Here is a 23599-nt window from a genome sequence, read left to right on the forward strand (position 1 = left end):
AAATAAATGTCAAGTATTTTTATTTTTTTTTTCTTTTTTATATTTCAGTTATATAAAATAAATGTTTACAAGAAAATATGTATAAATAAATATTGTTAAAAAAATATATTAACGATTATTATAATAATTAAATTAATATTTTTTGTTCTTTTTGTTGATTTTTATTTAACTTGTGAATACCAGAATAATGTTGTTGAATTTCTTGAAGTGTTTTACCTTCTGTTTCTGGTAGCATAAAATAAAGTGCAACAAGACCGATAAAATAAATAATAGCATATAGCATAAATGTTCCAGACAAACCAATAATGTCCTTTAAACCAAGATAAGTTTTATTAGCTATACCTGAAAATGCGTAATTAATTGCAACAGAAACACTCGTAGCAATTGATTTGACCTAAAACATATTTAATTTAGTACAATAAAAAATATAATAAATATATTTTAAAATTACCTTTGAAGGAAAAACTTCTCCAACAATAATCCACACTAATAATCTGATTCCAATATGTGAAATAAATGCTGTGCCAATAAGTAACAATGATGGTAACCAGGTGTATTTATTTTCATGAATAAAATTAAATTCAACAAGATAAATATAAATAGAAATTCCTAAGGAACATAAACCACCTCCTGCAATTGAAATAAAATTGATTGTTCTTTTGCCAGTAAAAAATATTGAAACAACACAAATTATTGTTCCAATTAATTGAGCAAGTATCAAATAAACTGGAGCTATTTTAATGCCAATTGGTGTATTGAGTTCTTTAAATATTTCAACAGAATATGTTTGAATACAAACAGAACCAGCAAAATTAACAATAACAAAACAAACAATGACCAATATAAATGGTGATATAAATGTTTGTTTTGTAAACTCTTTCCAATGTTTTTTATTTTTATGCTTGTTATCTTTTGGCTTGACAGAGATGCAAATAATTTCAAGTTCATTTTTAATTTGACAACTGGATACCCATCCTCTTAGCCAACAAAGTGCTTTTTCAGCATTAACAATTTGTTGTTTTTCTAAAAAAATAAATTTACAAAATGAATGATTAAAAAATTTATGAATATGTGTTTGTAATTTAATAACCTGCTAGCCAATATGGACTTTCTGGAACCAAGCAAAATGCTATAAAACCAATAACAGGATATGTTATATTAACAAGACAAGTTGTTCGCCAATTTGTTAATGTTGTTGTGAGTGATTGAGTAAGAAATCCAAGAATAACAGCAACACTCAATGTAGATGATAATATTCCTCGTAAATGAGGCTGTGATACTTCAGCAACATAAGTCAATACTGATGCTTCAACAATACCATTATTTAAGCCAGCCAATACAAGTGCAATAAACAACATTTGTTTAGTTGTTGATAAATAAAAAATTAACCAACTTAATATATAAGGAAACATTGCCAATTGCATTGTTGTTTTTCTACCAAAATATGTTGATGCTAGACCACTTAACAAGCAGCCAAATGGTGCAGTAAATAAATTCATAGAACCTGCAATTAAAAATTAAATTAATCAGTAATAATAATAGCTGTTTTAATGTGGTACTTACTTATCCATGACTCGTCATCACGGTCAAGAAATATATCTGTCTTATCTTTAGTCAATTCTGGTATGAGAATTGATGAAAATCCAATTGTAGAACCAAGTGTAACTAGTAATAAATTTTCAGCACCAACTGCACAAAATTGTGGAATTGCTTGACGCAATTTTGAAATTTTATTTTTCACTTTGCATTCATGTAGATCTAATCTTTCCATATTTTTTTTTTTTATCAGCTGCATAAAATTGTCAAAAATACATCTAATCATTTAATCAATCTTCTATTTTTATTATTCATTTATATCAATATTGAGATATAAAAAGGAAAAACTCTTAATAAATACGTAAATAAATTTTTTAAAAAAATGTCAATTACCTGTTGATGATCAGTGATTTAATAATTTAAATTGATAAATATTTTATTCTTCAATTTAACATCAATAATTTGGTTGACAAAGATCAAAGTTTTAATTAATTTATTTAATTATTTATAAATGTGTTCAAGAACTGTGAGAAAATACACTTGACACTTGCTTCGTTGCCACCAAAACAATAACTGGATTCATATGTATCTCTTGGAAATTTTTTCACAAGAAAAAAAAAAATAAAAGATATCACGTGTTGAATGGCCTTGTTGACCTGTATGGCTGTATCCAATAAATAATTATATTTTCTAATAAAAAATTCAATAAAAGACTGTATTATAGAAAAATAAAAAATATGGTTTATTTATTTTGAACAAACAGCATTGTTTATCAATTTTTTATTTGATTTTAGCTGTTTATCAGATGATTCATAATTTATTTCACTCTTTTTTATCTTGTTTATGTTTTTTTTTTTTCTTCAAGATGTTTAGCTTTTCAATGCGTTTAAAAATAATAAATAATCAGTAGATAATTTTTTTTTCATTCATTTGATAAACATATTAGGTCAAAATTAATTATCCCAAAAAGTTTATACATTTTTTTACAGCCAGTTTAATCAAAAGTATATATGTCAAGGTTTATTATTTTTAAAATCCAAGTAAAATTATTTGGACATTAAATTTATACAAAAAACATGAAGAAATATGACTTTTATTTGAGATTATAATTTTTTTATTTCTTTATTTATCTATTCACTTGAAAAATATGATAGTTTATCATTGTCCCTGTTGATTTATATTGAAATAAATATTTCGAAAACTATTTAATCAATTTAAAAATGATTCGAAATATTGGCGGTTAAATTGAGCCAATGAGAGTTGTCCACGAGAATAAAAAAAAGGACTCACACTAAGTGGGGATATAAGCTCTGTCATTGGTAATAAATAAAAAATAAAATAAAAAAGTGTTTTTTATGAAGAGAGAGAGAGAGATAATGAGAGCGTCCTAAAAAGCTTTGTTGAATTTTTTTATGGTTAATTATAATTCATATTGCTCCAATTATTATTACAATAAATTCATCAAATTTGTTGTCTTAAAATTCTATCAATAATTGTAACAAACAATGAACAATAATTAATTGTTTATTGCTGCTAAAAAAATAGTCGTTCATCTTGTGTTATAATATTAACTGGAGCATTGCAATGCCTCTCGAGATGATGTCATCACGAGGAAGCAGTTTATTTGGCTCTGATAAGAGTGACAGGAACGATAATCACCAGGTTGATGAATCAATGAATACATCAGACATACCAGAGTCTCCTACTGGATGGAACTCATCCGACAACTTTGTCAGTTGGTCAACGTTTTGTCAAAACATTGATAATCAAAAGTTGAATCTAATCATTGATGTTAGACCAAAAAATGATTTTGTTAAGAATCATGTTAAGAGTGATCGTATTGTTTTCATACAAGAAGATGCCATCAAGCTTGGGTAAGAATTTATTTCAACTATTAATCATGAATATTTAATTAATTAATTTTTTTTATTGATAGAGAAAGAGCATCTGTATATGAAGCATATCTTCAAGAAACAAAACTTAGCAATTCAGTCTACAACAAGGACACACGTCAGTACAATGATGTTACACATCAAAAATTATTTCATGAACGTTATTACGCTGGTCAAGTATTTATCTTAGACTGGTCAACAACAAAAGACAACATCACAGAAAATCGTAAAGCTGAATTAATGAGAATAATTCTAACAAAATGGGATTTCGATCGTTGTAAAAATGTATCAATTGTTGAAGGTGGTTACTCAGCATTAATTACAAATTGTCCAAACATATTAACAAATCCTCATGATAAATTAATACCGATACATGCATTCCAACATCGTGATGAACCAATTGGTGACATTGAATATCCACATTGGTATTTTAAATTTAATAAAAATGACATTTCTCCAGATGATTATATCTCCAGTGAGCTACAAAGAATACAATTAATACTTGAAATGAAAAAATCATGTAGAGTATATAATACTGTAATACAATTATATGAAAAACTCATTGACATAAGAAAAAATGAAATTAAATGGGAAAATAATTATATTAATTTGACTAAAGATTATTCGAATAATTATTCTTTATCAAGTACAAGCAGTGATCGTAAATTATTTAAATATAAATTAGCAAGAGAATTTAATAAACTCAATAATATTACAAAGAACAAAGAATATATTGAGAATAAAATTGAAAATATCAGCTACAATGGTATGATGAAATTGAACAAGCATGAAAAGATTATCCAATTTTTACGATCTTCTTATCAGTCACTTGTAAAACGTTTGGATAATTTACAACAAGAGCATGTTATTTGGGAAGAAAAAATAATGCAACTTTATTCAGAGTTTGATGATAATGATGAACATGAACATGAAGAAGAAGAGGGTGGTGAAAATAACATAGATGAAAGTCAATTACAATTGAATAACCAAGGTCAACAAACAACAGCTCGAGTTGAAACATCATTACAATTTCCATTGACCAATACAAGCTTCAATCAAATTCGTAATAATCTTCATGATGAGCTAACTGATTCTCAAATACTACCAGATGTTGATAAAATAAATATATCAACTAAAAAAAAGAACAACAACATTAAACCAGCAACTAGATCAAAAATTAAACCAAAGAGAAAAACAAATTTGAAAAAAACATTACAAACAGAAGATTTAATTTTATCAAGATATGAAAATGATGAAGCTATTCAACAAGAACCTGGGCTAAGAGGTCTTGCTAATATTGGTGGTAAAACATGCTACATGAATTGTGCAATTCAGTGTCTTGATAAGATTGATGAGTTTAAAAAGCATATATTAAAAATGAAATACGAAAAAGGATCAGTTGCTGGTGAATTTATCAAAATGCTTAAAAAATTAAATGAAATTGATCAACCAGCATTTACACCTAATTCATTCAAGGTATATTTAATTTTTTAAATTAATTATAAATTTAATATTTTAATTATTAACAATTAATTTTGTTTGTTTTGTTTTTAAGGATGCATTTAAAAAACATGTTGGAATTCAAAAAAATTTTAACGTTGATGATCAACAAGATTCACAAGAATTTCTGACACTATTATTCAATGAACTTCATAATGATTTAAAAAGGGTAAATATATAATTTTATTATCTGTAAATGATGTTGTGTATATTAATATTTTTATTGGTTTTTTTGTTAAAGGAAAATGATGGAATTTTATCAGAAGAACGTTCGATTATCAAAGATACTTTTGAAATGACAGTAAGACAAAAAATTCTATGTCAATCTTGTTTCAATGAGAATGATTCTAGAAAAACAGAATATATTTTATTGGCTCCTCTGCCAGCTGAAGACGATATTTCACTTGCTGTTAGTTGTCCAGACATTTTTTTCTATCATTAAATTGAATATTTACTTTTTTAAATTTAAATTAATACCTGTTGTTTTTGTTTTTAAATATTAGAATTGTCTTAAGAAATATTTCGAGGAACAACCATTGGATAATACAAATTGTGCAGTTGATGGTTGTGGTAGTCAAAGTCGTACAATAATATTGGAACCACTTGAACTTCCACCAGTGATGATTATTCAACTGATGCGATTTTGTAATGATGGAACAAAAAATAATTGTCATGTTGATTTTCCAACAAAAGGATTAAAGATGAATAAATTTTTGGATGATGATGATGATCAGCAAAATTCAATGGATCAGCAAGAAGAGTTTGACTTGGTTGGTGTTATTGTTCATGAAGATACTAGTGGACAACAATTACTCAAAGTTGGTCATTATTTTTCCTATATATTTCATTCTGATACCAACAGGTAAATTTTATTATTATAAACTAATTATTAGCGAATTTTTATTTTAAATGAAATAATTTCAAATGTTGTTTTTCTCATTTTAGCTGGTATGAATTTAATGACAGTATTGTCAAGAAAATTGATGAATCAATTGTTACAAAAAAAGATGATAGAAAAACAGCCTACATGTTGTTTTATAAAAAAAAATAATAACAAGTATATTTTTTGTATTAAAAATAATTTAAAAAATTAATATATTTATTATTTAATATTGAGTATTAATAACTGGTTTAAATTTAAATTACATATTCATTATTTTTCATTAAATTTAACTTAAAAATAAGGTGATTGTTTTGTATTTTTTTAAATAAATATAAACATTGGCATTTGATTTGATATTGTTGCATAATTAATTGACTGCTTTTTCAATGGCAATTAAACGATATACTTCCATAGCCAAAGCAGGATGTTCATTTTCCAAATCCTTGAATTCATTTGATTTCAGTATGCTTCCATTAGCCTGGATAAATTCAATAACAAAATCTTTCAACTTGTTGATGTCATGCTTGTGTGCAAGAAGCAAAATTTTTATGGCATTGTCAAATGATAATGAATCAAGCAAAATTTCTTCACACATAATTCTTAATTCAGCAATTTGATATTTTTGTGCAGCAATTATCAGCTCAGTTGTAAATTCATTGATTCTTGTTGGTTTTTTATTTGTATAAATAAATTCCAACAATTGTTTTGCAACATCAAGCTTCATGTCATCAATTTTAATACGATTTTTATTGATTTCTTCATCAAACATTGCAGCAAATATTGGACTTTGAGTTGATAAAATTAACTTGTGGGCTTTAATTTCTGATTCATCAACTTCAATAACAACATCACTTAATTTTTCAGAATTAAAATATTTAAATATTTGATCACGTAATTGATCTTTTGGTGAATATGCTTGTTTTATTTTCTTGGATTTTGTTGAAGTTCCAATCAATGTACCAATCTCAAAAAGTATTTTCAAGTTACCATTTGACAATATACAAGAAGAATTATTAATAATTTCTTGTTTATTTAAAAAATTAGGGCAATAAATAATTCCTGTTTCTGGAATTGTTATTGTCATGGCGTTTTTACCAACAGTATGTACTGGATTATCATAAGAATTTAAAATTGAAATCTTCATGGTGACTTGAACGTTATCTGGACGTTTGTCATCCAGCAAATTAATTTTCAGACCAACAAAGTCCATACTACTGTCATAATAACCATTTGGATAAATATCAAAACGCCAATGATGCTCGCATTCACTTCCTTGTCCAGATGTAAATGTTGATGATTTAATTGACTCACCACGAGCTTCTGTTCGATATCTAAAATTTTCAATTGTCCATTTGAAGCTATCTTTTTTAACAAATGTATGAGTGACACACCATGATGTTAAATTTTCTCTTTCAATCAAAGTTTTTCTACAAAAAAAATAAAAATAATAAATTAATTTATACACACATAAAAAAATAAAAATTATTTTATAAAAACTTAAAAATAAAATAAATATGTATTATAAAAATTATTACTTTGAATCACTGAAAGATGTTATTCCAAAAGCTGGTTTTGTTTGTGGAATGGATAAAGGATTATACGAAAACTTAGAAATTGAATTATTATTATTCGTTGGTCCAAATTGTGTTGGTTGTTGTTGTAGTTGTTGTTCTGTTGATGCCTTCCAATCAAATGAGTTAAAACTTACACCACAACCAAAACCAGCCGGTTGTATTATTGGTGTTACACTTCCATTTGCATTTTTTTCCAATCCAAATGAAGGTGTACTTGCTGGTTGTAAATCATTACTACCAAATGATGGTTGACTTGTTGCTGTTTCGCCAAATGATTGTGCTGTTCTTGAACCAAATAAACCACCAGTTGTTGTACTTGGTGTTGGGTTACCTAGTGATGTTTTATTATTTTCACCAGATGTGATTGATGCTGGTTGACTAAATAATGTACTTGTTGTTGGCTCATTTGGATCAATAAAACCCAACGATTCACTTGATGTACTAAATAAACCATTTGTTTGATCTTCTTGTTCTTTTAAACCATCTGTTTCTTCTTCTGGGGTTTTTCTACAAAAAAAATAAAAATAATAAATTAATTTATACACACATAAAAAAATAAAAATTATTTTATAAATATTAATTTAAAAAAATTAATGATAAACGTAAAAATAAAATAAATATGTATTATAAAAATTATTACTTTGAATCGTTGAAAGATGTTATTCCAAAAGCTGGTTTAGTTTGTGGAATGGGTAAAGGATTATTCGAAAACTTAAAAAGTGAATTATCAGTATTCCATGGTCCAAATTGTGCTGATTGTTGTTGTTGTTCTGTTGGTGCCTTTCCATCAAATGTGTTAAATCTTAATCCACAACAATAACGGGTCGGTTGTGATATTGATGTTGGGTTACTTGCACTTAATAGACTTGAACTTAATATACTTTTTTTTTCATTTTGTTCAGAAGGTTTATTTGCTGGTTGTAAATCATCAATACCAAATGATGGTTGACTTGTTGCTGTTTCGCCGGATGCTTGTGCTGTTGTTGAACTTAATAAACCACCAGTTGTTGTACTTGGTGTTAGTGATGGATTACATGGTGATGTTTTATCATTTTCACCAGATGTTCTCGATGCTGGTTGACTAAATAATACACTTGTTTTCGGTTTATTTTGATCAATAAAACCCAACGATTCATTTGATCTACTAAATAAACCATTTCTTGGTGTTTCTGGTTCTTCTAAACCAGCTTCATCATCTTTAAGTTGTAATTTTTCAAATGATTTCTCATTTAATTCTTTCGTACTTGTATTATTCGGTTTTACACTTCTACTTGCATTTTTTTTTGATCCAAATAAAGGTGTACTTGCTGGTTGTAAATCATTACTACCAAATGATGGTTGACTTGTTGCTGTTTCGCCTAATGATTGTGCTGTTGTTGAACTAAATAAACCAACAGTTATTGTACTTGATGTTGGTGTTGGATTACATGGTGATGTTTTATTATTTCCATCAAGCATACTTGATAATGGTTGAGTAAATAATGCACTTGTTGTTGGCTTATTTGGATCAATAAAACCCAACGATTCACTTGATCTACTAAATAAACCAATTGTTTGTTCTTTTGGTTCTTCTAAACTATATTTAACAATTTTAGGTTGTAATTTTTCAACTGATTTCTTATTAAATTCTTTCGTACTTGTTATACATTGAGGACGTGATTTTTCATTTGTTGAATCACCAGAAAAGAGATCTGGTGTAAATTTAAAAACATATGTACCAGATAGACTTTGAGCTGTCTTGTCAAACTCATCTAAAATAAATTAACCAAATTAATTATAATATTAATATGTTAAATAATTATAAATTAATATTTTTACGTGTTGTAATAATTTTATTCACTTACCAGAATTATTATTTTTATCAGTCGACATCGTTGTTAATCAGTAAAACACAGAAATAAAAGTGAAAAACTTTTAGCACGTTTGAGCTGATTAAAGCTGATGAAAGATGTTGACTGGATGACTCAGTATGAGTCAACTAGAAATTGAAAAATAACGTTGATAAACACAAAAATAAAAGTGAACACAGTAAACACGTTAAGTACGTTGGAGCTGACAATGTGGACTGGATGACTCAGTAGTCCCAGTAGTCACTATTCAGTATGAGTAAATTAAAAATTGGAAAACATTAATTGTAAACAACGTGCTGGCAAATATCAATACAAATTGTCGATCAGTGATCGACTGATCTAGCTGATGCTCAAAAAATCCAAAACGTATAGTGTGCGAGGGCGCTTGTCATCTAACATTTCTCTCCTATTTTTCCCAATTGTTTTCTATTATTTTTCAATATAAATCGTGATTACATTTATTTATTTATTTATTTGTTTATTTATTTATTTGTCATATTGAAAAAGATTATTATGAAAAATATTGTATGATAAAGATGTCGTGCTGATGATTCATCAGTCATATCAGTTATTTACAAATTGAATATTTATTTTTTTTTTAATTATGCCTGAAGATAAATGTGAAAATTAATGACTTACCTATAAATAAAAATAAAAATAAAATAACGTCAACATATAATTTATTTTAGAAAAAAGATATTTATTAAATTACACAGTCAAATGTTTTTAGATTCTCATGCTTCAAAAGAATCTTCATCAACCTCGTATCCAAACAATTTGAACAATAATTTAATATGTTTATTATTTAATATTGAGTATAAATAACTTGTTTAAATTTAAATTACATATTCATTATTTTTCGTTGAATTTTACTTAAAAATAAGGTACTTGTTTTGTATTTTTTTTAATAATAAAGACTGGTATTTAATTTGAGATAGTTGAATACTTAATTATCTGCTTTTTCAATGGCAATTACACGGTATACTTCCATAGCCAAAGCAGGACGGTCATTTTCCAAATCCTTGAATTCATTTGATCTCAGTATGCTTCCATGAGTCTGGATAAATTTAATAACAAAATCTTTCAAGTCGTTGATGTCATGCTTGTGTGCAAGAAGCAAAATTTTTATGGCATTGTCAATTGATAATGAATCAAACAAAATTTCTTCACACATAATTCTTAATCCAGCAATTTGATATTTTTGTGCAGCAATTATCAGTTCATTTGTAAATTCATTGATTCTTGTTGGTTTTTTATTTGTATAAATAAATTCCAGCAATTGTTTTGCAACATCAAGCTTCATGTCATCAATTTTAATACGATTATTATTGATTTCTTCATCAAACATTGCAGCAAATATTGGACTTTGAGTTGATAAAATTAACTTGTGGGCTTTAATTTCTGATTCATCAACTTCAATAACAACATCAGTTAATTTTTCAGAATTAAAATATTCAAACATTTGATCACGTAATTGATCTTTTGGTGAATATGCTTGTTTTGTTTTCTTGGATTTTGTTGAAGTTCCAATCATTGTACCAATTTCAATAAGTATTTTCAAGTTATCATTTGGAAAGAATGACAAAGAATTGTTAATAATTTCTGGTTTGTTCAAAAAATTAGGACAATAAATAACTCCTGTTTCTGGAATTGTTATTGTCATGGCGTTTTTACCAACAGTATGTACTGCTTGATCAAAAGAATTTAAAATTGAAATTTTCATGGTGACTTGAACGTTATCTGGACGTTTGTCATCCAGCAAATTAATTTTCAGACCAACAAAATCCATACTACTATCATAAAAACCATTTGGATAATAATCGAAACGCCAATTGTGCTCACATTCAGTTCCTTGTCCAGATGTAAATATTGATGATTTAATTGACTCACCACGTGCTTCTGTTCGATATCTAAAATTTTCAATTGTCCATTTGAAGCTATCTTTTTTAACAAATGTATGAGTGACACACCATGATGTTAAATTCTCTTCATTATCCAGTGGTTTTCTACAAGAAAAACAAAAATAATTAATTAGTTTACACACACATGAAGAAATAAAAATTATTTAAAAAAAATTAATGATAAAAACATAAAAATAAAATAAATATTTATATATATTATAAAAATTATTACCTTAAATAGTCGAAAGATTGTCTTCCAAAAGCTGGTGTAGTTTGTTGTACGAATAAAGAATTATTCGAACTTTCAAGAAGTGCTGTTGGTGCTTCCTCATTAAATGTGTTAAAACTTACACCCCAGCTTAAACGAGACGGTTGTACTATTGATGTTGGATTACTTGCACCAAATCCACCGATATTAGCTGGTTGACTAAATGCTCGTGGTGTTGTTGGAGCAAATAAATTACCAGTTGTTGTACTTGGTGTTGGTTTTGGATTACATAAAAATGTTTTATAATTTTCACCAAATCCACTTGATGCTGGTTGACGAAATATCATTCTTCGTTTTAAACCAGCATGATCATCTTCAAGACGTAGCTCTTCAAATGATTTACCCTCATATTCGGTCATACTCGTTATACATTGATGACGTGTTTGTATATTTGTTGCTTCATTATTTTTTATTATTGTTTCAGTTGATAATACTGGTGAAAATCTAGCAATAGTTGTACCAGTTGTTGGTCTACTACCCGTAAAACCTGGTGAACCAAATCTATTTGATGTTGTTGCTGTATTTGCTTGTCCAAATGATGCTGTTGGTCTACTACCCGAAAAACCTGGTGAACTAAATATATGTGATGTTGTTGCTGTATTTGCTTGTCCAAATGATGTTGTTGGTCTACTACCCGAAAAACCTGGTGAACTAAATATATGTGATGTTGTTGCTGTATTTGTTTGTCCAAATGATGTTGATTGTTGTGCTTGTGCACCCCAATTTGATCCAATAGTTGGTGTAGCAAAACCACTTGCTGTTAATGCTTGGCCAAATGATGTTGCTGCTGGTTGGCCAAATGATGTTGCTGCTGGTTGGCCAAATGATGTTGCTGCTGGTTGACCAAATGGACCACTTTGAGCTCCATTAGAATTTCCACCTTGACAAAAAATTCAATAAAGATATTATAAATATTGTTATGCTTTATTTTAATTTGCAGTTGTATTTATTTAATAATTAAATAATAAATTTACACTTGTTGTGATATTTTATCAACTTACCAAAAGTAGTTTTTGCAGAATTTGTAAACATGGTTGCTGAGAATTTAATAATACCAGTTGAATTATATGTTGAGCTGGCTCGTCAAACTTATCTAAAACAAAATAACCAAATTAATTATATATTTTTCTTTTCTACAATGTTTAATAATTATAAATTAATATTTACACGTGTTGTAATAATTTTATTCACTTACCAGAAGTTCAGAAATAATATTTTTATCACTCGATATCGTTGTTAATCAGTAAATTACAAAAATTAAAATGAACAAGTTTTAACACGTGCGAGCTGGTTGTTGCTGATGATGTAGACTGATCAAGACTGATGTGAAACGACTGAGTATCAGTCAACTAGAAATTTTAAAATACGTTTACAAACGTATATCAAAATAACGTTGTGTTGATAATTTGATACACGTTGTCCACAACGTGTTGATCCAGCTGATCAACAGGACAACAACAACCCGCTAAACGCAGCCATACTGGTCACCTGACATTTTTCCTATTGGTCCAAGTTGTTTTTAATTTCAACCAATAAAAATCGTACGCGGGATTAACATTTATTTATTTGAAATAATAATTTATGTCTTATTAAATATTTATAGCATCTCTTTTTAATTTTTAACGAAATATTATAATTAAAAATGATTAAGATGTCGTGCTGATGATTCATCAGTCATATCAGTTATTTATAAATTAAATATTTATTTTTTTTTAATTATGTCTAAAGATAAATGTGAAATTAATTACTTTTGAATAAAAATAGAAATAAAATAAGGTCAACGTATAATTATTTTAGAATATTTATTATTAAAATACACAGACAAGTGTTTAAAGATTAATTAAATTTTATTTTATTAATATTTTAAATTAAACCTTTTTTATTTAGGTTCAGGTTTAACCCTTTCTCATACTCCAGGCTTTTTCCCAAATTTTTACCAAATAACCTAAAGAAAAAATATCTTGGTTCTTCTTTTTTTCTTCTTTTATTTCTTCTTTTTTAAATGTTTCTTTAATTTCTTCTTTTTTAAATGTTTCTTCTTGTATTTTAGTACAATTATCACTTGTTAATTTCTCTTGGCTACTTTTAATTCCAAAATCTTGGTTTTTTATTTTTTTATCTTCTTCGTTATTATTGTTTTCTTGTTTATCATTATTTTTTATTTCAATTGATTTTTCAAGCTCTTGTTTCTCGTCAATTTTTATTTTTTCTTCAGTAATATTTTTTGTATTTTCTTTTATTTTTATTTGTTCGTCTTCTATTTTTATTGATTTATCAAGTTTATCTTTCTCAGCAATCTCTATTTTTTCTTCTGTAATATTTTTACTTTCTACTTGTTCTTTAATTTCAATTGATTTCTCTTCAATTTTTATTTCTTCTTCTTTCGTAATATTTTTTGTATTTTCTTTAATTTTTATTTGTTCGTCTTCTATTTTAATTGATTTATCAAGTTTATCTTTCTCAGCAGTTTCTATTTTTTCTTCTGTAATATTTTTACTTCCTACTTGTTCTTTAATTTCAATTGATTTCTCTCCAATTTTTATTTCTTCTTCTTTTGTAATATTCTTTACATTTTCTTTAATTTCTTCTTCTATTTTTCTCTTTTCTTCCAGTTGTCCTTGAATTTGTTGTGTTTCACTTAAACAAAAAGAAAAAAAATCATTAAAAATTCATTAAAATAAATAAATAAATAAATTTACTCACGCTTTAAAAGAATCTTCATCAAACTCATATCCAAATGAATAAAAAAATGGTATTTTTTTATTCGAAAGTTCGCCTGAAAATTTATATTTAAGAAAATAATTAATAAAAAATTAATATGTAATTGTTTTTTAAATAAAAATAAAATATTTACTTTGATTTTTCACTTGAAAAAAGCAATAGATAAAATTGTCTCGAGTTTTTAATGTGTGGTTTCCAGGCTCAGCACTTGTTATATTTGAAACTCGATAAATTATATTGTTTTTTTCCTCTTGATTCATTGATAATATCTGTAAAATAAAAATCAATTTTAAATACTATTCAATCTAAATTAAAACTTATTATATAAAAATAAAAATACACTTACTGTTAAGTATGCAGATTCAGATGTAAAATTAACTGTATATTCAATTTTTACATGACTATAATTTGATGGTTTTTGTGCATTATGACAGCACGAAGAAAACTTGCACTTGAAACTTTTAGTATTTTCAATGAGTCCATCAATATTTGTAGCAGAAAATAATACCACACCAACAATTAAAATCGCGAAATTCATTGTTAAAAAAAATTTAATAATTCATTCACATTTAAAAATGAAATGAATAGTAGAAGAGTCAGTAGTTAAATGAGTTAAAATTTTATTATTAACTTGGTTTTAAAATATTAATAAACTATTTTTATATTTAGTCAAACGAACAATAGAATATAATTTATAAAAAGCTATTAAAAACAATTGATAAGGCTATAAAAATAGTCGAAAAAAAATTAAAGATTAAGCTGGTTTATAAATAATAAAAATATCAGTGTTTTAAAAATATATTTTACTTATACAATAAGTATATAAAAAAAACCCGAAGGTTAAATTAATTTATCTAGACAAATAGTAATAGATATTTAAAAATAAAAATATTAGATAGGTACTCGATTTAATTATAAATTTATAAATTGTTTTTTTCTAATTACAAGAGTGACTTCACGCCTCCAGCACGTGATTGAGTATATTCTGGTGTATCTTAATAAATTGTAAACATTTTATTCATCATAATTAGAATTTTTATCAATTACTTTCTTTATTTTTCTTAACTCATTAAATACCTCTTTGCCCATTCTGTTATCCTGATACAAAACATTTTATTTTTTCATCAAGTATTAGGCAAATATAAAATCAAGGAGGTAAATTTTTAAAAACATCGAATACCTCTTTGGTCATTCTATATTCCTGATACAAATTGAATTTTTTTTTTTTAAATATTAGGCAAATATAAAATCGAGGAGGTAAATTTTTAAAAACATCGAATACCTCTTTGGTCATTCTATGTTCCTGATACAAATTGAAATTTTTTTTTTTTCAAAAGTATCAGGCAAATATAAAATTGAGGAGGTAAATTAAAAAAAAAATCGAATACCTCTTCGGTCATTCTATGTTCCTGATACATTGAAATTTTTTTTTTTTTAAGTATTAGGCAAATATAAAATTAAGGAGGTAAATTTAAAAAAAATCGAATACCTCTTCGATTATTCTATATTCCTGATACAAATTGAAATTTTTTTTTTTTAAGTATTAGGCAAATATAAAATCGAGGAGGTAAATTTTCAAAAACATCAAATACCTCTTCGGTCATTCTATATTCCTGATACAAATAAAATTTTTTTTTTTCAAAGTATCAGGCAAATATAAAATTGAGGAAGTAATTTGAAAAAAAAAAAAAAATCGAATACCTCTTTAGTCATTCTATGTTCCTGATACATTGAATTTTTTTTTTTTCAAGTATTAGGCAAATATAAAATCGAGGAGGTAAATTTTCAAAAACATCAAATACCTCCTCGGTCATTCTATGTTCCTGATACAAATTGAAATTTTTTTTTTTTTCAAAAGTATCAGGCAAATATAAAATCGAGGAGGTAAATTTAAAAAAAAAATCGAATACCTCTTCGGTCATTCTATGCTCCTGATACAAATTGAATTTTTTTTTTTTTAAGTATTAGGCAAATATAAAATGAAAGAGGTAAATTGTTCCTAATACGAATCGATAAAATTTTTCTCTAAGAATATCAGGCTAACAGACAATCGAAGAAGTAATTTTCAAAGATTTTACTTATTATTTATCAGGAATATAGAATGCTAAAAGAGGTATTATTGAATTTTTTAAATACTAACTTAACATTAAAATAACTAGCCTTTTTGTGTATTTTATTATAACCATTTTATTCATCATAAATACAATATTTATCTTATTTTTTTTTTTTTCTTATTTTTCATTGTGCACAGTACATTTATTTCAAAATAATTTTAAATTTATCATCATTCTAGCGGGTAAAAATGGCGGCGTCCCATCTCTCGACCAATCATATTTTTTTCTCTGTAAAGATTAAAAAAAATTACTTGTAATTATTTTTTTAATTAACAAACTAATAAATAATCATTAATGTTTTAAATGAATGTTAAAATTTTAAACGTTGCAGTATTTAATAGTGCTTATATCTAAAATTAATTTAGCATTTAACAATATGTAAATAGTTCAATGTAGTTGGCACCACTATAAATAAAATAATAATAATACTGAATAATACAATTACACACACACAATAAACACACACATTCCAAAATTTCCGTTGCTTTTAATACGCAGGTTATAATAATTCTATTGCGTGGTAAAAAAAATATAAATAATTACTCGGATAAATTATTAATATTTACTCAGACTATATTGTCTGAGTAAAATTACCTGTGTTATCATAACAATAGTGATTGTGCAACAATATTTTTTTGGCTATTTTTAATAACACATATTGACTTGTCAATTTTGGAGGTAAGCATTTTTTTGTCCTTCTTTTTCTTGCTTTCATGTGGTCAACATTTATTTAATTATAACTCATATTATTAAATTGCTATTACATAGTTTATTTTTGTTGTTAAATAACAATATTATTTGTTGATAAATAATTAGTGCTCTATTATATTTTTATTTTATGTATTTTTTAGATAAAAAAAAAAGTTAAATCAAGCCAACAAGGTGTCAACAGCAACCATGTTTACAAATCCTGCAAATACTTCTTTTGGTTAGTTAATAAATTATCACAACAAGTGTAAATTTATTATATAATTATTAAGCAAATACAACTATAAAAATTAAAAAATAAAAACCTTACATTTAGATAATAACAATATTGAATTTTTTATTAAGGTGGATTTTCTAATCCAGCCCAAAGTAGTCCATTTGGTCAATCAACAGCAACAGCATTTGGTAAACCAATTGGATCAACAAGTTTTGGCACAACACCAGCTCCAAATGTATTTGGTACAAATAATCAAACATCATTATTTAATCCAAAACCAGCAACAGCAACAACTGGTGGTTTATTTGGTTCAACAGCAGCACCAGCATTTGGTCAACCTGCAACAACACAATCAACATTTGGTAATTTTAATGCACAACCAGCAAATACAAGTTTATTTGGTACTCAACAAAACGCAAATACAAGTTTATTTGGTACAAATAGTACAACACCAGCATTTGGACAAGCATCAAAATCAACTGGTTTTGGTTTTGGTACGTCAACAAGTACTGGTTTAAATTGGGGTGCACCAGCACAACAATCAGTACAACAATCAACACCATTTGGACAAACAAATACAGCAACAACATCAAATGTATTTGGTACAGCAGGTAATACAAGTTTTTTGGGTAATAAACCAACAACTGGTACAGCTATTGTTAAATTTTCACCATTATTATCAACTGATACAATGATGAAAAATAATCAAACAACAAATATACAAACACGTCATCAATGTATAATGTGTATGAAAGAATATGAGGGTAAATCATTTGAAGAACTACGTCTTGAAGATTATCAAGCTGGTTTAAAAGGACCAGCACAACAAACACAACAACAACAACAACCACAACAACAAACAACTGGTTTATTTGGTGCACCAACAGCATCTCTTGGTTTTGGTAATACAAATACAACAACAAATCCAACAACAACTGGTTTTGGACAAATGTCAAGTGGTTTTGGTAATACAAATCAACCAACAACAACAAGTACATTATTTGGTAAATCACAATTTGGTGCACCAACAGCAACAACAACAAGTGGCTTTACATTTAATCCAACAACATCAACAACAAATTTATTTGCAAATACACAAGCAAATAAAGGTTTTGGTACAACACCTGGTACTAGTTTATTTGGTAATACAAATACAGCACAACAACCACAATCAACATTTGGTAATGTTAATAATAATCAACCATCAACATTATTTGGTACACAACCACAAAATCAATCAATTGGTTTATTTGGACAACAACCTAAAACTGGTTTTAATCCAACACCAAATACTGGTTTTTCATTTAATCAAACAGCAACACCAAATACAAATACTGGTTTATTTGGTGCTAAACCAACAACAACACCTGGTTTTGGTGCATCATTTGGACAACAACAAGCACCATCATTTGGTACAACAACATCATTTGGTACACAACAAAATACAACACAATCACTATTTAATACATCATCAACATTTTCAAAACCAGCACAAACTGGTTTTTCATTTAATTCAACACCAGCAAGTGGTACAACAGCACTTGGTACAAATACTGGTTTAACTGGTGGTTTATTTGGACAAAATAAACCATTATTTTCTGGTACAACAACACAATTTGGTAATACAACAAATACATTTAATAATAATAATAATAATAATAGTGGTTTTGGTAATACAACAAATAATACAAGTACACTTGGTATGAGTGGTTTAATGAATAATGGAAATTATACTAATAATCAATTATCACAAAATTCATCATCAGCAGCTGTACATCAACAAATATTAGCACTTGTATCAGCACCATTTGGTGATTCACCATTATTAAAAAATTTATTACCAGCATCTGGTAAAGCTGAACAAATTCTTAAACCAGCAAATCCAACAAAATCAATGAGTAATACACATTTTAAAATATCAACATCAAATAATAATTCACCAAGAGTTAAAGCAAGAGTTGTAACACCATCACAATTATCAAAAAAATCATTATTTGATGGTCTTGAAGAGGGTGATCCATCTTTACTTGAAGCATTTCAACCAAAATCAAATGCAAAACGTCTTGTTTTACGTCCAAAATCAGTATCATCAAGTCCAGCAATAATAAGTAGTAGTACTAGTGGTACAAATAATGATGAAACATTTAATATTAATAATACAATTGATGCAAATAATAGTATACAATTAAGTCCAAATAATAATAATAATAATAATAATGATAATAATGAAATAACAGTTAATAAAGAAAATTTACAACAAGGTAATAGACAACCAGGTGGTGATCGTAGATCATCAACATCATGGCTTAAATCACAACTTCCACGTATTGCTAGATTAAATGATGAAGATTTTGATGGACAAAAATCACCATTTAATACATCAGATATACCAGAAGATGCACTTGAAAATACAGTAACTGAAATACGTCAACATGCTATTAATAATCAAGCAACAAAAGATAATCAATTACAATCATCATCAACATCATCTTCATCACCAAATATTAATATTAATAATAATACATCAACAAGTGGTAATAAAAGTGCTGAAGTATCAGCATTATTTAATGATTCAAGTCGTGATCTTGATGAAAGTTTATTACCACAATTACAAAATGATTATGAATTAAATTCAGCAAATGTTATATTACGTCGTGCTGGTTATTATATTAATCCACCAATTGATAAACTTGATGATTATGTACATGGTGAAACTTGTATTGTACCAAATTTTACAATTGGTCGTCAGGGTTATGGAAATGTATATTTTCCTGAATCAATTGATATATATGGTTTAAATTTAGATGAAATTGTACATTTTCGTAATAAAGAAGTTACAATATATCCAGATGATGATAAAAAACCACCAATTGGACAAGGTTTAAATAGACGTGCACAAGTAACACTTGATTGTGTATGGCCACATGATAAAAATACACATGAACCAATAAGAGATACTCAACGTTTAATTGCAATGAATTTTGAGGGTAAATTACGTCGTGTATCAGCAAAATATGATACAAGATTTGTTGATTATCGTCCAGAGACTGGTTCATGGGTATTTAAAGTTGATCATTTTTCAAAATATGGTCTTGGTGATTCAGATGATGAAGATGATGATGATTTATCACAAAATTTAGCAGCTAAAAAATTAAAACTAACCAATAAACCTGTATCGTCATTATTAAAAAAAGCTACAACAAATGATAAAATTAATACAAAAAAAGATGTTAAACAACAACAAAAACATGGTTTAAATACTAATGAAAAAATGGAAATGGATGCTGATGCTGATAAAATGTGGTATGACAATAATAATGATGAAGATAATGAGGAAGAAGAAGATGATGATGATGACAGTATTAATAATAAAAATAATAATAAACAAACACCACTAAGTCCAACATCAATATATGCACGTTTAACTGGTACAGACAGTCATAAATTACAATTAATGAAAGCAAGTTTTTTCGATACAAATGATTTTAATGATGAACAAAATGACAAGTTAATAAATAACAGCAATAATGATATTATAAAATTAAAAAAAAAATTTAATTATCATGATGATAATATTGATAATAATCCATTATCATTATTACGTAAAAATTTAACTCAAATTGATACATCATTAAAAAATGAATTAAATACATCATATGATAAAATAAATGAAATGAAAAAAAATGAAAAAATTATAAATGATAATAATAAATCAATAATGAATAAATTTTTTCCAGCACCAATTATAAAACCAAAAACAGTTGTATTAAAATATAAATGTGAAGTTATACCACTTGATAAAACAATTGGTAATAAATTAAATTATCAAACAATTGCTGATACTAGTATACAAATGGGTAGAAAATTTAAAGCATCATGGGGTCCTGGTTTGACACTTGTATCATTAAGTAGTCATGAACAATCATCAACAATACCACTTGTTAATAAAATAAGTCAAATTGATAATTATGTTTGTGGACGTATGATTGATGATAAAACATCAACAAATATTGTACAACGTATACAAATACTTGGTGGTAAAAGTACATCAACAGATTATATAAAATTATTTTCTGATAGTATTGAAGAACATTTAAAAATACAATTAAAATATTGTATTATTGATAATGATAAATCAATTTGTCCTTTGATACGTCCAGCAAATGGTAATTCTGGTATATTATCACTTCATGAACATTGTAATTTATCAATTGACATTGCTGATAGTGGAAATGCTGATCGTTTATCTATGTATGCAAGTGATGTTTGGCAATTATGTACAGCATTATGGGGAAGTTTACCTGACATTGATACTGATAAAAATTCCGAGTGTCATGATAATGTTATGGTACGTCGTGATGCATTTAGTGAATGGCTTAAATACGTAGTTGAAAATACACATCAAGATGAAATTAAAAAAATTAATAATGATGATGAATTAATACTGTCATTATTATCAGCAAATAAACTTGAAGAAGCATGTGAATTATCACGTAAAATTGGTGATTATACACTTGCATTATTAATATCACAAATAAGTGGTTATTCATCAGTTAAAGAATTAATAAAACAAACAATTGGTCTTTGGCAAGCAACTGATGTTATTAATAATATATCATTATGTCGTTTAAAAATATATATGCTTGTTGCTGGTGAACATTTAATAAATTTTAATAATGATATTATAAATGTTTGTGAAAGCTTTGATTGGAAACGTTCATTGGCAATTCATTTATGGTATTTATCATCACCAACAGCATCAATAACAGATGTCATTGAATTATATGATGCATCATTTAATATTGAATCAGATGATATTTATGCAGCACCACCATTACCAGATTATAAAGATGAAGAATTTGAGCCAATATTAAATGGTAAAATTAAAACATATGATTTGTGTTATCATTTATTAAAATTATATTCAACTGGTAATCATTCATTGGAAGAATTATTAAATCCAATGACACATACATCTGATCCATTAGATTATCGACTAACTTGGTTACTACAACAAACAATTATTGCACTTGGTTATTCACATTTATCTGATCATGTTTCATCAATGACACACACTAATTTTTCATCTCAACTTGAAGCAGCAAATCTTTGGCATTGGTCAATATTTGTTGTACTACATTTAAATGATTCATCAATTAGAAAAAAAGCTATACTTGATTTACTATCACGTCATGTTGAAATTGATGATAATGATGATTATGCTGATAGAGAAAAATTTTTAATTGATGAACTTGGTATACCATCAATGTGGATTAATGAAGCCAAAGCAATTAAATCATGTGCTATGAAAAGATACAGTGAAGCTGCATGGTATTATTTACAAGCACAACATTGGAATAAAGCACATGAAATTATCATTGAACATATTGCTGCTGATGCTATTATCAATGAAAATTATTATTATTTAAAATCATTATTAATACCACTTGTTTCTGATGAATGTCATAGTGTTATTAATGGCTGGTCATATCAAGGACAATTATTATGGGAATACATGGAAATTGTTGGTGAAATTGAAGAATTTTTAAAAAATACTGATTATTCTAAAATTGGATATAAACTGGAATTATTACAGCCACAATTAACATCACTTTGTACAAAAATTAATCAATTTCCATGTCCAACAGCTAAATTAAGATTATGTCAAGCTGAAATTGCCAAAAGAACACTTCATCTTGCTAGAAGTTTACTGATGCTACAATCACATGAAGACATCTCAATTGCAAGAGTTCTTGTTCAACTTGTATCACAATTACCACTTCCTGAAGATTATGCACAACAAGAACTACGACCAATTCTTAATATGTGCATTAATGAAATATCTGGACATTGATTATTACTTTACTGCAAATAGGCAATTAGTTTTATTCATTTAAATAGAAACTGAAAAAAATAATAATAACAATTAGTAAAAATATTCAACTAGTTTTGTATTTTTTTTTGTTTCTTTAAATTCAATTGAAAATTAAATCTGTGTTTATATAACGAGGAAAAAAAAAAAAAAATAGCATTGATAGTATCTTTTTTTTTTTTGTTCTGAAAATAGTTAAATTAGTTTGACAAATTTTGTGCTTTTTGTAATTGAATTGATAAAAATATTTAAATGTAATTTATGAAAAAAAAATCCAAGTAAAAACACCATTATTTTAAAAATATATTTTTTTTGTTTTTTGTATATGTTTTGAGGTAAATATTCTAATGAAATTTACCCATCAATTATATTTAATCATGCACTCGATAAATTAATGATTAAGTATTTCGTTTTTTTTGTTTTTCCTTCTGTTTTAAATGTAAAAAAAAAAAAAAAAATCAATGATAATTGTAGGTACATTACTGGGACATAATTTTTTCGTGTCTGTTTAATTAATAAAATAATTTTTAATGTGTATAAATTTGTTTTTTCTTTGTGCATCA

At 26.6% G+C, this 23599-nt stretch overlaps 5 protein-coding genes across 6 annotated transcripts; 2 read left to right on the forward strand and 3 right to left on the reverse strand.

The window, feature by feature from the left end:
- Positions 1–16: 16 nt before the first annotated feature.
- Positions 17–2111, reverse strand: LOC122854379 (facilitated trehalose transporter Tret1-like). The gene is made up of 5 exons (XM_044154970.1): positions 1930–2111; positions 1564–1789; positions 1091–1504; positions 452–1023; positions 17–394 (listed from the first exon to the last, which is right to left on the reverse strand). Exons 2-5 carry the CDS (start codon positions 1769–1771, stop codon positions 128–130), a joined length of 1461 nt encoding a protein of 486 aa, XP_044010905.1. The 5' UTR covers positions 1772–1789; positions 1930–2111; the 3' UTR covers positions 17–127.
- An 820-nt stretch (positions 2112–2931) lies between these two features.
- On the forward strand, positions 2932–5986 carry LOC122854380. 2 transcript variants are annotated; one of them, XM_044154972.1, is made up of 7 exons: positions 2932–3410; positions 3473–3729; positions 3889–4904; positions 4984–5097; positions 5170–5337; positions 5432–5790; positions 5874–5986. In XM_044154972.1, exons 1-7 carry the CDS (start codon positions 3121–3123, stop codon positions 5977–5979), a joined length of 2310 nt encoding a protein of 769 aa, XP_044010907.1. In that variant the 5' UTR covers positions 2932–3120; the 3' UTR covers positions 5980–5986. The 2 variants fall into 2 exon arrangements, with proteins under 2 accessions (XP_044010907.1, XP_044010906.1); XM_044154971.1 differs by having other exon boundaries at positions 3473–4904.
- A 192-nt stretch (positions 5987–6178) lies between these two features.
- On the reverse strand, positions 6179–9571 carry LOC122853695 (flocculation protein FLO11-like). The gene is made up of 4 exons (XM_044154112.1): positions 9230–9571; positions 8026–9136; positions 7347–7892; positions 6179–7142 (listed from the first exon to the last, which is right to left on the reverse strand). Exons 1-4 carry the CDS (start codon positions 9255–9257, stop codon positions 6179–6181), a joined length of 2649 nt encoding a protein of 882 aa, XP_044010047.1. The 5' UTR covers positions 9258–9571.
- A 337-nt stretch (positions 9572–9908) lies between these two features.
- LOC122854381 (protein roadkill-like) lies at positions 9909–12894 on the reverse strand. The gene is made up of 4 exons (XM_044154973.1): positions 12600–12894; positions 12406–12497; positions 11369–12284; positions 9909–11241 (listed from the first exon to the last, which is right to left on the reverse strand). Exons 2-4 carry the CDS (start codon positions 12434–12436, stop codon positions 10182–10184), a joined length of 2007 nt encoding a protein of 668 aa, XP_044010908.1. The 5' UTR covers positions 12437–12497; positions 12600–12894; the 3' UTR covers positions 9909–10181.
- A 3782-nt stretch (positions 12895–16676) lies between these two features.
- On the forward strand, positions 16677–23577 carry LOC122854382 (nuclear pore complex protein Nup98-Nup96). The gene is made up of 3 exons (XM_044154974.1): positions 16677–16917; positions 17091–17167; positions 17293–23577. The coding sequence occupies exons 2-3, from the start codon at positions 17137–17139 to the stop codon at positions 23016–23018; spliced, it is 5757 nt and encodes a 1918-aa protein (XP_044010909.1). The 5' UTR covers positions 16677–16917; positions 17091–17136; the 3' UTR covers positions 23019–23577.
- Positions 23578–23599: the final 22 nt, after the last annotated feature.

The sequence above is a fragment of the Aphidius gifuensis genome, linkage group LG4, assembly GCF_014905175.1.
Source record: "Aphidius gifuensis isolate YNYX2018 linkage group LG4, ASM1490517v1, whole genome shotgun sequence".
Classification (NCBI taxonomy): domain Eukaryota; kingdom Metazoa; phylum Arthropoda; class Insecta; order Hymenoptera; family Braconidae; genus Aphidius; species Aphidius gifuensis.

What these genes read in the sequence shown, in the direction of transcription:
- LOC122854382 (XM_044154974.1), top strand. Translation starts at nt 17,137, where the DNA reads ATGTTTACAAATCCTGCAAATACTTCTTTTG. An exon ending in TCCTGCAAATACTTCTTTTG is followed by an intron (nt 17,168 to 17,292) that starts GTTAGTTAATAA and finishes TTTTTTATTAAG; the next exon opens with GTGGATTTTCTAATCCAGCC.
- LOC122854380 (XM_044154971.1), top strand. Translation starts at nt 3,121, where the DNA reads ATGCCTCTCGAGATGATGTCATCACGAGGAAGCAGTTTATTTGGCTCT. An exon ending in GAAGATGCCATCAAGCTTGG is followed by an intron (nt 3,411 to 3,472) that starts GTAAGAATTTAT and finishes TTTTATTGATAG; the next exon opens with AGAAAGAGCATCTGTATATG. An exon ending in AAGACGATATTTCACTTGCT is followed by an intron (nt 5,338 to 5,431) that starts GTTAGTTGTCCA and finishes TTTAAATATTAG; the next exon opens with AATTGTCTTAAGAAATATTT.
- LOC122854379 (XM_044154970.1), bottom strand. Translation starts at nt 1,771, where the DNA reads ATGGAAAGATTAGATCTACATGAATGCAAAGTGAAAAATAAAATTTCA. An exon ending in TGATGACGAGTCATGGATAA is followed by an intron (nt 1,505 to 1,563) that starts GTAAGTACCACA and finishes TTTTAATTGCAG; the next exon opens with GTTCTATGAATTTATTTACT. An exon ending in GAGAAGTTTTTCCTTCAAAG is followed by an intron (nt 395 to 451) that starts GTAATTTTAAAA and finishes AATATGTTTTAG; the next exon opens with GTCAAATCAATTGCTACGAG.
- LOC122854381 (XM_044154973.1), bottom strand. Translation starts at nt 12,436, where the DNA reads ATGTTTACAAATTCTGCAAAAACTACTTTTG. An exon ending in TTCTGCAAAAACTACTTTTG is followed by an intron (nt 12,285 to 12,405) that starts GTAAGTTGATAA and finishes TTTTTTGTCAAG; the next exon opens with GTGGAAATTCTAATGGAGCT. An exon ending in CAATCTTTCGACTATTTAAG is followed by an intron (nt 11,242 to 11,368) that starts GTAATAATTTTT and finishes TTTTTCTTGTAG; the next exon opens with AAAACCACTGGATAATGAAG.
- LOC122853695 (XM_044154112.1), bottom strand. Translation starts at nt 9,257, where the DNA reads ATGTCGACTGATAAAAATAATAATTCTG. An exon ending in ACATCTTTCAACGATTCAAA is followed by an intron (nt 7,893 to 8,025) that starts GTAATAATTTTT and finishes TTTTTTTTGTAG; the next exon opens with AAAAACCCCAGAAGAAGAAA. An exon ending in ACATCTTTCAGTGATTCAAA is followed by an intron (nt 7,143 to 7,346) that starts GTAATAATTTTT and finishes TGAAAATTTTAG; the next exon opens with ATATCGAACAGAAGCTCGTG.